This window comes from Alosa sapidissima, chromosome 3 (assembly GCF_018492685.1).
Source record: "Alosa sapidissima isolate fAloSap1 chromosome 3, fAloSap1.pri, whole genome shotgun sequence".
NCBI lineage: Eukaryota > Metazoa > Chordata > Actinopteri > Clupeiformes > Clupeidae > Alosa > Alosa sapidissima.
The window spans coordinates 40,066,316-40,081,315 of NC_055959.1; the positions used below are offsets into that span (position 1 = coordinate 40,066,316).

Here is a 15,000-nt window from a genome sequence, read left to right on the forward strand (position 1 = left end):
GTGTGTGTGTGTGTGTGTGCGCGCGCCTGTGAGTGTGTGTGTGTGTGGTTACCTGTGTGTGTGTGTGGTTACCTGTGCGTTGCGTATGCGGACCTCAGGCACGTGGAGGTTGCTGCTGGCTTTGGGCGTCATCATGACGGACACCAGCTCGTCCAGTTCCTCGTCCGTCTGCCGGCTGTCGGCCAGCAGGGTACTCTGGGAGTCGTAGTTCCTCGGCAGGATACGGCCCACACACAATGGTCGTACTCCTGCAACACACACACACACACACACACACAGACATATCACACACACGCACACACACAATGATATAGGACTGTCCACAAACACTCTCACACTCACTCACGCTCACACACTCTCTTACACCACACACACACACACACACACACACACACACACACACCTGCTACTCTCAACCTTATTAGGCTGTTCTGCACAATCTCTGCAACCTGCTATACTGAACCTAATCTCTGCAACCTAGCTGAGGGTAACCTCTTGCTCATGCACACACACACACATACAGACACGCGAACACACACACACACACACGCACACACACACACAAACACACCTGCTATACTGAACCTAATCTCTGCAACCTTGCTGAGGGTAACCTCTTGCTCACTGTGAAGAATGAGACCTCACGGTCCAAACTCACAAAGGGGATGCGCGCTCTTTCAGGCAACCAAGGTACACGAAGACATTGACGAACCACAGACAAGTGCAAACTTTGTGCTAAGAGTGCTGGTTTATTTACAGTGTTCAAAAGTGATAAACAAAAACTTTGAAAAAAGGCTACAAACAAAAATCAACACGAGGGTTGCTCACACTTAAAGACTTAACTAAACAAAATAACCAATACAAAACTAATAGGGATTCAAAGAGTTAAATGTTCGCAAATCAAACCAGACTCAGCCTCACAGCAAGCTGCTCTCCCTATGCCACTCTCTCTCGAATGACAGAAGCTCAGCCTTTTTATGGGCCTACCCATTAGAAACGTCACTCAAAATGGTGGGAGAGTAGTGCACAAACAATTAACAAAATAAAGACATTAATCATAACAAAAATAAACTTGCCTTGATCCTAACAATTTTACCCTTATTTTACGCTATAAAAATATATATATATATACTTTCTCTTTCCCTAAAACCAGTTCAAAACCCTAACCACCATTACAGACACGCCATCAAAACAAAAAAAAAATACAAAAAGATTGCAACTTTGACAGTTCGGGTTTTCTCGGGGGACCATTGATGGCGGGACACACAACAAGGAAGTGAATGCAGTCAGTGTAGATGCTATGGCGTGGGAATACTGGTGCGTGTGGTGGAAATGTTTGGTGGAGCAAAACCAGCGGGTACCTCGCGGCTTGCGGAGATGTTGTGGATGAAGACTGGTGAGTACAGAAATATGTGTGACGCTATGTGACGGTGAAATATGAATGTGTTCAGAACACGCTAAACCGGTATCGCGTGTAATGAACTTGCCAAGTGCCGTGTGCAGGTGTGTGTCGGGAAATGTTTGTCAGTTATGTGTAGGGACAACGTCGGGAGCATTTGGGGAAAAGTTTAACTGGAGGGCAACTTTTCCACATTTCCCCCCTCCTCTGGAGACTCGACACAGGGGTGGCGAGACAGGTAGTCAGCAACCAGGTTGTGCTTTCCTGGCCTGTAAACAACCTCAAACTTAAAGGGCTGCAGCGCTAAAAACCACCTTGTTACCCTTGCATTGGTGTCCTTCATCTGGCCTAACCATTTCAGTGCTCGATGGTCTGTTTCAAGCCGAAAGTCTCTACCTAGAAGGTAGTAACGGAATGTGTCCAAGGCCCACTTCACCGCGAGACATTCCAGCTCGACAGCTGAGTATCGGGTCTCTCGTGGGAACAGTTTGCGGCTAATGTAGGCGACTGGCCGCTGTTGGTCGCCTTCCCCCTGGAGTAGGACCGCCCCCAGCCCAACCCCAGAGGCGTCAGTTTGGACTGTCCATGGCTTGTCAAAGTCAGGGCTCTTCAAAACTGCATCGCTGCACAGAGCCTCCTTCAACTCTGTGAAGGCTCTCTCGTGCGGCTCCTCCCACCTGACCCTTGCTGACCCAGACTTCCTGGTCAGGTCAGTGAGCGGCGCCGCCATGGTGGCAAAGTTAGGCACAAAGCGCCTGTACCACCCTGCAAGACCCAAAAAGGACCTCACATCCTTCTTGGTTTGAGGCCGCGGGCAGTTGCGGATGGCCTCGAGCTTGTCAGTTTGTGGGCGGATCACACCATGGCCCACAATGTGACCCAGGTACCGCACCTCGGGCTGAGCAATGGTGCATTTCTTGGGCTGGATCGTCAACCCAGCCTCGTGGACGCGTTTGAAGATCTCGGCTAGATGTTCCACGTGCTCCCTCCAGGTGGCGCTGTGGACCACGATATCATCCAGGTAAGCACCAGCAAAGGCCCCAGTCCCTTCCAGCACACGGTCCATGAGCCGCTGGAAGGTGGCTGGCGCTCCCTGGAGACCGAAGGGCATCTTTGTGAACTGGAACAGCCCACGGGGTGATCGGAAGGCAGTGTAGAGTCTGGCCTCCTTGGCCAGCGGGACCTGCCAGTACCCTTTGCTCAAGTCCAACGTCGTGATGAACCGGGCCCCACCCACCCGTTCCACCAGCTCCTCGAGCCGTGGCATGGGGTAGGCGTCGAAGTGGGTCTGGGCATTGACTTGGCGGAAGTCCACACAGAACCTCATGGTGCCATCCTTCTTCGCCACCAGGACAATGGGGCTACTCCAGGCACTGTCCGAGCGCTCAATGACGCCCAGTCGCTCCATCACCTGCAGCTCCTCCTGGAGAGCAGGCAGTAACCGCTCCGGAACCCGGTACATTCGCTGCCGCTTCGGGGTGGTCTCTTTCAGGTGGATCGGGTGCTCAGCCAGTGAAGTAGTCCCCGGCTGCCCGGTGAACAGGCCTTCTGGGATGATAGCCCGCAGCTCTTCCTGTTGCTCTGCAGTGAGATGGGAGAAGTCTGGTTCCCCTGCTATGCAGTCAGTGGGGAAAAACTGCTCAGGGGTGTCATACTCTTCCCTCACGGCTTGCACCATGAGCTGGTCACTCACTGGCGGCTTCCTGTCGTGGTACTCTTTGAGCAGGTTTATATGGAACACCCGCTGTGGCTTCCTCCTCCCAGGCATGGCCAGCTCGTAGGTGGCTGGCCCCATCTTCCGGCTGATGCTGAAGGGCCCCTGCCACTTGGCCAGCAGCTTGTTCTCCTCTGTTGGCAGGAGCAGGAGAACTTTCTGGCCGGGCTGGAACGTGCGCTGTCGGGCTGACTTGTCATACCAGCTGGACTGGGTCTGTTGAGCGTTCTCCATGTTCTCCCTCACCAGGGTCGCCATCTCCTCCATCTTCTCCCTCATGGCGATCACATAGGTGAGGATGTTCGTGGTAGTGGCGCTCGGTGACTCCCAGGCATCCCTCAGCAAATCCAGAGGGCCCCGCACTTGCCTCCCATACAAAAGTTCAAATGGCGAGAACCCGGTTGAGGCTTGGGGTACCTCACGGTATGCAAACATGAGGTAAGGGAGCCAGCGATCCCAGTCCTTGGCATTAGCACCCACGAACTTTCGCAGCATGCTTTTGAGGGTCTGGTTGTACCTCTCCACCAGCCCGTCGGTCTGCGGGTGGTAGGGAGTGGTCCTAATACCCCGTATCCCTAACAACCTGTAGACCTGCTTAAGTGTGTTCGACAAGAATGCTGTGCCTTGGTCAGTTAAAATCTCCTGTGGGATCCCTACCCTGGAGAATAACTGTAGGAGGGCAGGGGCAATGGTTCTGGCGGTGACTTTGCGGAGGGAAAAAGCTTCGGGATAGCGTGTAGCGTAATCACAGATTACAAGGATGTATTTGTGACCTGTCTGTGTGCGCTCAAGGGGACCGACAATATCCATTGCTATCCTGGTGAAGGGGACTTCAATGACAGGGAGAGGCTGAAGTGGGTATGGCTTAACCCTCTGCTTGCTGGAGAGCTGACAAGTGGGGCATGTCTTGCAGTGTGTGTGAACGTCTGTGTACAAGCCGGGCCAATAAAATCTGTTAGAGATTCTCTGCAGGGTCTTCACACTACCCAGGTGACCTGCCCATGGGATGTCATGACCCAGCTTGAGAATATTAGGTCTCAGGCTAGTGGGGATAACCAGCTGCTCAGTGCTGCCACCCTCTGGCTGGTGGTAGAGCAACCCATCTTTAACAAAATAGTCCTCCCCAGAGAGGGATTTAGCCTGGCCTGTGCTCACACCGTCAATTTCAGTGGCCTTACTGAAAAGATCTTTGAGCGTCTCGTCCTGCTCTTGTAGCAATTTCAAATCATGGGGCACATCCCAAACATCTGGAGCTGCAGTGGGGGGTACATTCTGCTCTGCACTCGTCATGGACTCAACTCTGTGAATCAGCTTTTCACGCCGGCGCTGATGCCGGCCCTTGCGTGGCCTGTTTGTGTCGGGGGGCGCAATCTCTTCATCATAGTAGGGGAACAATTCACAGACCTTCTGCTTCTCTGTCTCGCCATCTGCCACTCTTTTAGCCTGAGATCTGGTCACAACCATACTTATGGGTGAAGTAGATTGCACCAGCTCTGGCAAAATTGCAACATCTTGGCCCAACACTATGGGATGATGGAGGCCCTTCACTACTCCGGCTTTGAGAGTGTATGTGTGGCCGTGTACACGCAGGCATATTTCAGCTAGAGGGTATCGGTGCTCGTCGCCATTTACACACCGCACCCGTAGGCATCCTCCTGTCAGCATTCCTGGCTGATTAACCAGGTGGGGTTGCACCAGCGTCTGGGTGCTACCGGTATCTAAAAGGGCTCTAGCTGCTCTACCATTAACCGCAACATCAACAGTCTGCACTCTGTTCTGGACTTCTGGCAGACTGGTAGTGGTGACCTGAGCACTGGGACCAAAACTTCTTGGTCGCTTGTCAGGGCAGTTACGTATGAAATGTCCGGGCCTGCTACAATGGTGACATAACGGCTCAGTACTTGTGGGTGCGGACTGAGTGGATGCAGGTTGTCCATGTGGAGATGCTCTGGGTGTGTGTGGAGGTGTGCAACTACTTTGACCCCTACGCTGATCCCCACCCCTAGGACCCACTCCCGCACCATAGCCCGCAGACTTACCCCTCTCCGCAGGTTGGCTGAAGCCCTGGTAACGGAAGTCCTTCGGTCCACGACGGGCGGCGAGGAAGGAGTCCACCAGTTCTGCTGCTCGTTGTCCGGTCTGTGGATCATGCTCCTTGACCCACACGCGCACATCAGGAGCCAGCGAACGCAGGAACTGCTCCAGAATCAGAGTCTCTCCGATCTCCTCCACAGTCTTCTCTGTGGGCTTCATCCATTTGGTGTAGAGGTCTTTGATCCGATTGTAGAACTCTCGTGGCGTGTCGCCAGGCTGGATGCGAGGGTCCCGGAACCTCTGACGGTAGACCTCGCAGTTTATCTCAAACTTGGCCAGGATGGCGTCTTTCACTTTCAAGTAGTCTCTGGCGTCTGCAGGATCCATAGCCACGTATGCGGCTCTCGCCTTGCCCGTCAGGTAGGGCACCAGGAACGTGGCCCAGTCAGCAGGGGGCCACCGGTATGCAGCAGCGAGCCTCTCGAACGTGGTCATGTACTGCTCGACGTCATCTCCCTCCTCCATCTTGGGCACCGACGCTCGGGTCCAGGTTGGTGGGGCTGGTCCTCCTTGGTTCATCACTGGGTGCTGGGGGGCTGCAGGCATCCACAGGGAGGCTGGCAGCGTAGCAGGCTGGCTACTCGGGCCAGCAGGGACCATCGCTGGATGTGCAGCAAGAGGCACCACAGGAACCGCAGCAGGAGGCGCCGTGGAGGCGACGACAGCAGGGGGCGCCGTGGAGGCGACTACCGCATCAGCAGGCGTTGCCGAGGCGACCCCTGGAACGGCCCCTGGAGCTGCAGGGGGAACTCTTGCCCTCATTTCTTCCAGTTCGCCGTGGACAGTGTTGAGTTGGACCTGGACGTTCCTCCATCTCTGCTCCTGTTTGACGGCCTCCTTCTCCTGGTTGCTCAAAGCCCTCTGGAGCATCTTGAACATGGAGGCGAAGTCGGGTGCATCACTTACTTTCTCCCCGTCTGTTTCAGGCACCAGGTCTTCGACCCCCTCCCCGCCATCTTCTTGGCGGGTCGACATCAGCCTGCCCGTGTCTTTCAACCGTCGGTACGCCACCTTACTACGCACTTGGGCTCGTCTAGTCAACCTTTCTCTCAGTGCCCTAGGGGGCGCCACAATCCCACCGCTGCCACCACGTGTGAAGAATGAGACCTCACGGTCCAAACTCACAAAGGGGATGCGCGCTCTTTCAGGCAACCAAGGTACACGAAGACATTGACGAACCACAGACAAGTGCAAACTTTGTGCTAAGAGTGCTGGTTTATTTACAGTGTTCAAAAGTGATAAACAAAAACTTTGAAAAAAGGCTACAAACAAAAATCAACACGAGGGTTGCTCACACTTAAAGACTTAACTAAACAAAATAACCAATACAAAACTAATAGGGATTCAAAGAGTTAAATGTTCGCAAATCAAACCAGACTCAGCCTCACAGCAAGCTGCTCTCCCTATGCCACTCTCTCTCGAATGACAGAAGCTCAGCCTTTTTATGGGCCTACCCATTAGAAACGTCACTCAAAATGGTGGGAGAGTAGTGCACAAACAATTAACAAAATAAAGACATTAATCATAACAAAAATAAACTTGCCTTGATCCTAACAATTTTACCCTTATTTTACGCTATAAAAATATATATATATATACTTTCTCTTTCCCTAAAACCAGTTCAAAACCCTAACCACCATTACAGACACGCCATCAAAACAAAAAAAAATACAAAAAGATTGCAACTTTGACAGTTCGGGTTTTCTCGGGGGACCATTGATGGCGGGACACACAACAAGGAAGTGAATGCAGTCAGTGTAGATGCTATGGCGTGGGAATACTGGTGCGTGTGGTGGAAATGTTTGGTGGAGCAAAACCAGCGGGTACCTCGCGGCTTGCGGAGATGTTGTGGATGAAGACTGGTGAGTACAGAAATATGTGTGACGCTATGTGACGGTGAAATATGAATGTGTTCAGAACACGCTAAACCGGTATCGCGTGTAATGAACTTGCCAAGTGCCGTGTGCAGGTGTGTGTCGGGAAATGTTTGTCAGTTATGTGTAGGGACAACGTCGGGAGCATTTGGGGAAAAGTTTAACTGGAGGGCAACTTTTCCACACTCACACACACACACACACACACACACGCACACACAGCTGCTAAGTAAAGAGGTCACCTCTAGCTCTCTCTCTCTCACACACACACACACACACACACACACACACACACACACACACACACACACACCCACACCCACACACACAAACACAGCTGCTAGGTAAAGAGGTCACCTCTTGCTCTCTCTCTCACACACACACACACACACACCCACACCCACACACACAAACACAGCTGCTAGGTAAAGAGGTCACCTCTTGCTCTCTCTCTCACACACACACACACACACACACACACACACACCCACACCCACACACACTCACCCTTTGGCTGTGAGACGATGATCTCCACCTCACTGGAGCTGTTCTGCATGATCTCCGCAGCCTCAGTGAAGGTGACGCCCTCCAGGCTGATCTGGTTAAGGGAGATGAGACGCCCACCTGCACCAACATACCGACACCGCCAGGGGGCGCTAGTCAGCACGGCTGCACCAACACCAACACCAACACTTCCTCTCCAGTTTCATTAGTACCTAACATCAACACTGGCTCGTAAAAATGTAACTCTAGTTACCTACATCAACACTGGCTCGTAAAAATGTAAGTCCAGTTACCTACGTCAACACTGGCTTGCAAGTTTAACTTGTTACTAACATCAACACTCTCATTTTAACATCAGCACTGGCTCAGAAGTTTAACTCCAGTTAATAACGTCATCACTTTCCAGTTTAACTCCAGCTACTAACACCAACACTCTCCAGTTTAACTCCAGTAAATCATATCAACACACTCTAGTTTAACTCCAGTAAATCATATCTACACACTCTAGTTTAACTCCAGTAAATCATATCAACAATAGGGCTTTGACTCCGAACTTCGTTATTTGAATATAATTCAATTATTTGAAAAATTAAAGATATTCGAACGAATTTTTAGGGATCTCTTAATATTCGAGCCTGTAGCCTATGGAAATTATTTTTTGTAAATGTATTTGCTTGTAAACGTTGTTTTCAATTCAGATTCCGAGGGTTTTTTTCACGCCTGGTGAAGTAAAATCGTGAGCTCATTAGCAAGGCTATTATTGGTCATCTGGGCTCCTGTAGGTGACGTTAGCATCCTGGTTCACGCTTAGTGAGTTCCCACATAGACATAATAGACACTTTTATTTTAAACCTCCTCTGATTTTAATCACCTCAGTTATCAATCAAAGCAAACAGGGAAAAGAAATAGCAACACAATCATGAAAAACACTCAAATAAATAAATGTGCACAAGTCTGAATGAAAAGCAGCACTGGTTGAAGCCTGGAAATATTGTAAACAAAGTAGCTTAACATTTGCTAGTTTATCATAGTCTACTGGTTAGACTGTTCAGTTTCCCCACGTGTGTTTAAGTTTCAAATTAATACTTTTTCTCCTTGGGACATGCCCGTTTGAGTCTTGGAAAATAATTTTCCATTTGCATCGGGATTGAGATGATTAGAACTTGATGACTAGAAGTCAATTTGGGTTAGGAAATTAGAATTAAAATTTATTTTAGTATGTAGTTGTTTTAACTATTATGCACTGGCCAGTTGTTCTCGCCCCACTATTCCCATCTAAAAGTCAAATGAAATAAAATAAAAACAAATAAAAATTAAGAAGAAGAGATAAAAGAGAGGAGTTATAAAAAAGACACAGAGTGGTTTAAAACTTTAATTTAATTTTTCATTAAGACCTTGTGGGTGTAGTGTTTGAAGTTCCACAATCCAAGTTAAAATCCACAATCTCTCTGCTCTTTTCCTCTGTAAAATTGTCCAGCCTGGGTTCCCTTCAAGGCCACAGGCCCTCAAATGTGTGATGTTGTGCGTCTGGAAGTGTGTGACGAGGTAAGTGTTGAGTGTATTTTTTTGTATGTTGTGCAGGTGTTGTTTAAGGCGTGTGCGTAGTGTATGTCCAGTTTCCCCGATGTACAGCATGTGACAGTGAGTGCAGGTGATAACATAAACTAAATTGGGAGTGTCTAAATTTAATGGGTTAGTGGGTGCAGAACAGTGGCTATGGATATTGGTGATGAATAAGTGAGGGGTGAAATGTAGGTTTTCCTTAGGGGGTGGGGGTTGTAAGTGACGGGTGAAGGTGGTGCGTATGAGGAGGTCTTTGAGGTTTTTATTTCGTCTAAATGCAGAGATGAGTGTGTGGTGTTGGAAGGTGGGGTGTGTTGTTTGAAATTCAGTATAATGTTGTTTCAGTGTGCGGTGTAAGTGTTGTATGCCGTGTGAATAGGTGCTAATAAGGGGCAGGAGATGGGGTGGGTCAGGGTTGGGGTTAGGAAGAGGGTTGGGGTTAGGAAAAGGGTTGGGGTTGGGGTTAGGGTTAGGAAGAGGGTTGGGGTTAGGAAAGGGGTTGGGGTTAGGAAAAGGGTTGGGATTAGGATCTGGGTTGGGGTCTGGGTTGGGGTTAAGAGGAAGGTCTGGTGTGGGAGTGGGTGATGGGCAAGTGTTTGGGGTGTATGAGTGAGTGGGAGCAAGGCCGGCCAGAGTCAAGTGTTTGATGTGGCGGAGGAAACGTTTAGAGTAGTGCCTCTTACGGAGGGCTTGAAAGAGTTGTGTGTAGATGAAAGGTGAAATGTGTGTGTAGGTGAAATGGGGGTGAAAAAGATGGTGGTGTCTAGAAAATTAATCTGGTTTGGGTCAATAGTGGCCTTAAGTGAGATGGATGGGTGATGTGAGTTTAAGGTGTCTAAAAAAGTGTTGGAATCCTGTAGGGGATGTGGCCAAGCTCCAATGATGTCATCCAGAAAACGAAAGTAAAAAGTGGGTTGAAGGGGGCACTTGGCTAGGGCGGCCTGCTCCCACTCACTCATGTAGATGTTGGCGTAGGAAGGTGCAAAGTGTTGACCCATGGCAGTCCCGTGTACTTGTAAGTAAAGTTTATTGTCAAAGTTAAAATCATTATGAGTGAGACAGATTTCTAAAAGTTGCAGGAGGATGGTGTCCGGTCTGTGAGGGTCTGGGTATTTTTGAAAAGTGTTTTGAACTGCTTGTAATCCGGCGGGGGTGTTGATATTGGTGTAAAGGCTATCTACGTCTAAAGTGAAGAGGTGAGTGTGGTGTGGGACTGCCATGGGTCGAAGCCTGGTGAGGAAGTGGTATGTATCCTTGAGGTAGGAAGGGTGTCTGTTGGAAAGGGGGTTAAGATAGGAGTCAATATAGATGGAAATGTTGTATGTGGTGCTGTTGCAATCTGACACAATGGGACGACCAGGAGGAACCTGAGAGGGAACTGTCCAAGTGTGTGGGGGTTTGTGAATTTTAGGGAGGAGATAAAATTGTCGTGGTCGGGGGTGGTCCGGTCCTTGTAAAAATATACTTTGTTTATGGTTAATGAAGTGTTGTTGATAAAGTGAGGTGACTAACCGGCGGATTTCAGACTGTGCTGCGGGTTGGGTGGACTGTGCTATGGGTGTATAAAACTGGGTGTTGTTGAGCTGTCTGTGTGCTTCAGTGAGGTAGTGATGGGTATCCATGATTACAATTTTAGAACCCTTGTCCGCCGGTTTGATGACTATAAATTTATTGTTTGTGAGTTGTGAAATGGCCTGTTTTTCTGCTAGTGTGAGGTTACTGGTGGTGGGGGGAGGGAGGAGTCTGAGAAAGGAATTGAGTGCCTGCCTGTCCCTGTGAATGTGCTTAACTAATTTCTTATCTAATTGTGAAGTGTGGGGTTCCCAAGTGGAGGGGAGAGTGAAAGGGGTGGGAGTGTAGGTGTCCTCTGAGGACAAGTGATGGAGTATTTTAAGGTGGCGGTGATAAAGGTGTAGGTCCCTCTGGAGTTCCTCCCGGTCCATGCGAGTGGTGTGTGGAATGAATGTAAGCCCCCTTTCCAACAGAGAGCGTTGTGGGGAAGTGGGTTGGAAAAGGGTGGAAAGGTTCATGATTAAATCATGAGGGAGGGTGGGAGTGGGTAGAGGGGGTGAGTGTGCAGGAGGGGGGGTGGGTTGTGGGAGTTGGGGGGGCCAGGGTTATGGGTGGAGTTATTGAAAATGTAAATATTGGCACCAATGTGTAAAGATTGTATGAGCTGTATGGGGTGTCCAGTGTATGTTATCTTGGGTGGTGTGGAAGGTGTCTGGGGGGATAGTGGGGATGTGGGGGAAGTGGGAAGTTATAAAGTTGTTAATGTGAGTGAGATTGGCCTGCTGTTGGGTAGTGAGGCGGGGTGAAAAATTAATGAGGGGAATGTGTATCATTGCATCGGGGAAAACTGTAGAAGCATGTTTGTAGAGGATGAGGAACTGTCTGATGCTGGTGTTTTTGGGGTCGTGGTCCTTGTTGTTGAGACCCACTGACAAGACCACCGACTTCACTTGGGGAAGGGGGGTGGTTTTCTGTAAGAGTTTGGCAAAGTGGTAGGTGGTGGCTCCGGGGTAACTGTCAATTTGTATATCGGGATGGGTGAAGGGGGGAATCCTGTTGAGATTGGAATCTCCTATGAAAACTAGTGGTTTGTGTATTGAAATTGACCAGTTTGTTTCTGAGGGCACGGTGGTAGGTGGGGTGGAAGAGGTGTGTAGTGGGTGGTGTGGGTTGTAGGAGGAGGTTGGAGATGGTGTGTGGTGAGGTGTGGGGTGTGGAAGGGATAGGAGGGTTGGGTGTCTCCGGCAGTCCCACAGCTTTTGATGGAGAGGGCTCAGCTGCGGTTGTGACAAATCGTTTGACTTGATGAGTCCGCCCTTTCGTCATCGCCCTCTCCAGCTGCGGAGGCGCCGGAGTCTCCCTCTCCTCCTCTGGTGGGTGCTGTGGGGATAAGGAAACTATATTATCGAGGGTGTGTACTACTAAGTGGTTGAGGGGTTGTGTATGTGTTGGCCTGGGTGAGTGTGTGGTGGTGGGGGTAGTGTTTGTTTCAGGTTGGCTGTGTGCTGTGTGGTGAAACTGTGTTGTGACTCTCAATGTGGGACGCTGGGGTAGTGGTTCTGCTGCATGTGCTTGTGATATTATGTAGGGGGAAAGGTGTGTGGTTGTGTTAGCAAGAGTGCGGGGAGGTGTAGAGTGTGGTGTAGTGTGTGTGTCAACTGTCTGTGTTGTATGTGTGTGAGTCTGTAAGTTGGTGGATCCTGGTGGTGTGTTGTGATTGTGTATGGTTGGAAGGGTGGAAGTGGGTTAGGGTTAAATAAAAATAAAATTAAATAAAATTTGTGCAGCGTGCTAATGATGCTAACCGGATTTAATAGCAATTTAGCCAGTCGTCTTGCACAATTGTGAATGTTTGGATTACCTGTGCATGCTGAGGAGGGATGCGCCTGTTGAGAGGGAGAGAGAGAGAGTGCACGGGGCAAGGAGAGTCTGTGTTGAGGTAGGTCTACTTCTACCGCCTACTCTGGTCGAGTTGCACAGAGCTACAATGCAAGATATATTTAGCCTATTTATTTATGGACAACGTAAGGCGGGAGGTGTGTGTTGCTTTTAATTATGAATGTTCTATCGAACATATTTTTTATTGATCGATTACATGTCTATTGCGATACATATCGCTATCGTTTTATCGCCCAGCCCTATGCTCAATAATAACAATTTTAACACACGGATAAATACTCAGCCTTTCGTGCACGTAGTCTATTGACATTGACTGATACACTGCCCTCTGGTGGACAGAACATATAGAACTTAAGTTTGATACCAATATCGGTATTACTGAAGACATTTAATGGTCAAAATATTATTAATACATATTCAAATATATTAAAATTTTAATATTAATAAACAAACGAACTTCAAATATGATTTTTGGGCAAAAGTCAAAGCCCTAATCTACACACTCTAGTAAATCATATCTACACAATCTAGTTTAACTCCAGTAAATCATATCAACACACTCTAGTTTAACTCCAGTAAATCATATACACACTCTAGTTTAACTCCAGTAAATCATATCAACACTCTCCAGTTTAACTCCAGTAAATCATATCAACACTCTCCAGTTTAACTCCAGCTACTTACACCAACACTCTCAAGTTTAACTGCAGTTAATAATGTCAGCACTTTATAATGTTAATGATGTCCAATTCTACTCCAGTATTACATTAATACACAGGATTAGATGTTAAAATCCCTTGTGCCAAAATCCAAGGTAAAAAACACATTCAGAAGCCCCTGCTCAAGTTTAACTTTAAAAAGCACACTACCCACAAATCCGCCAACAAATGGTCACAAGCACAATACAAATGGCCCATCCAACAGCAGTAGCCTATATAGTATGCGGCATGTCATTGGGGTTATCAAGTGGGCACCCTCATTCACCGATGTTTCGTTAAGTTAGGCCCACGACACCTCATGAAGGCTTAACAGTGAAACCAGCGTCCTGGAGACACTCCCCTCCATGCTGCCACCATATTACCACATTGAAATATCCAATTGCATATCAAGTTTAACTTATTACAAACATTCTCAAGTGTAACTCCAGTTACTTACACCAACACTATCAAGTTTAACTCCAGTTACTTACACCAACACTCTCAAGTTTAACTCCAGTTACTAACAGTAATACAAAACGTTTTCTTTGTCTTATAGTGTTTTGTGTCTGTGTGTGTGTGTGTGTGTGTGTGTGTGTGTGTGTGTGTGTGTCACCTGGCTTGATGCGTCCATCCCGATCTGCGGGTCCCCCTGGCACCACTGAGGCGATGAAGATTCCCAGATCCAATCGCCCTGTGTTGTCCTCTCCTACAATCACTATACCTGATGCACACACGCACGCACGCATGCACACACACGTACGTACACACGCACGCACGCACGCACACACACGTACGTACACACGCACGCACGCACACACACACACACACATGCACACACACACACACGCACGCACGCAAGCATGCACACACACACGCACTCACGCACACACACACGCATGCACACATACATACACACACGTACACACACACACATACACACACACATACACACACACACGCACGCACACACACATACATTGGAATTCTTTATTTGAATCCACTAGGGCTGTAACGATACACCAACCTCACGATTCGGTTTGTATCACGATTTTTGACCCACGGTTCGATACACATCTCGATTTTTCTTTCTCGATGAGTTTTTTTTGGGGGGGGGGGGGACTAGACATTTTATTAAATAACATTTTAATAGCCTCCCTTAGAACACTAGAGGATTACAATATAATATATCTATTATTTTATATCCTGATATAAAAATATTTTTCTGAATGACTGATATTTGAGACCCTGCTCAGCGTTATATTCTTGAATTTCCCCTTGAGGATCAATAAAGTATCTATCTATCTATCTATCTATCTATCTATCTATATTTATGACAGCACACTTTATGCAGATTAGCCTATAGCCTAGGCCTGCTATTTTTTTATTACAACTCTACCTCTTTAATTCAGCTGTCTGGTTGAAGCCTGGAAATATTGTAAACAAAGTAGCATAGTTGGCTAGCTTAGCCTATCATAGTCTACTGATTGGACTGTTCAGTTTTCCCATGTGTGTTTAAGTTTCAATGTAATACTTGTTCTCCTTGGGACAGGTCCTTTTGGGAAACGTTGGTATTGAGATGATCAGTCAACTTGTGCAGCATGCTAATGATGCTAAGCGGATTTAATAGTAATTTAGCTAGTCGTCTTCTATGCGTCCTTGCTTGTGTTCATTGAGCAGGAGAGGGAGAGAGAGAGGGAGAGGGAGCGCGAGAGAGAGCGGGGCAAGGAGAGGGGGTTTACTTCT

The 15,000-nt window shown here is 48.3% G+C and overlaps 1 protein-coding gene and 1 long non-coding RNA gene across 3 annotated transcripts in view; one reads left to right on the forward strand and one right to left on the reverse strand.

Annotated features, from left to right (window-relative positions):
• frmpd2 (FERM and PDZ domain containing 2) overlaps positions 1–15,000 on the reverse strand; it is a 66,543-nt gene that overhangs the window by 20,623 nt on the left and 30,920 nt on the right. For both annotated transcript variants that reach the window (XM_042087559.1, XM_042087558.1), the window contains exons 18-20: positions 13,871–13,978; positions 7,589–7,705; positions 73–248 (exon numbers count right to left, since the gene is read on the reverse strand). In XM_042087559.1, the coding sequence (XP_041943493.1) occupies positions 73–248; positions 7,589–7,705; positions 13,871–13,978 (401 nt within the window). The remainder of the gene's footprint in view (positions 1–72; positions 249–7,588; positions 7,706–13,870; positions 13,979–15,000) is intronic.
• Positions 6,913–15,000, forward strand: part of LOC121706094 — an 11,997-nt gene continuing 3,909 nt past the window's right edge. The window contains exons 1-2 of the long non-coding RNA XR_006030968.1: positions 6,913–7,073; positions 10,864–10,870. This is a non-coding gene — a long non-coding RNA (uncharacterized LOC121706094). The remainder of the gene's footprint in view (positions 7,074–10,863; positions 10,871–15,000) is intronic.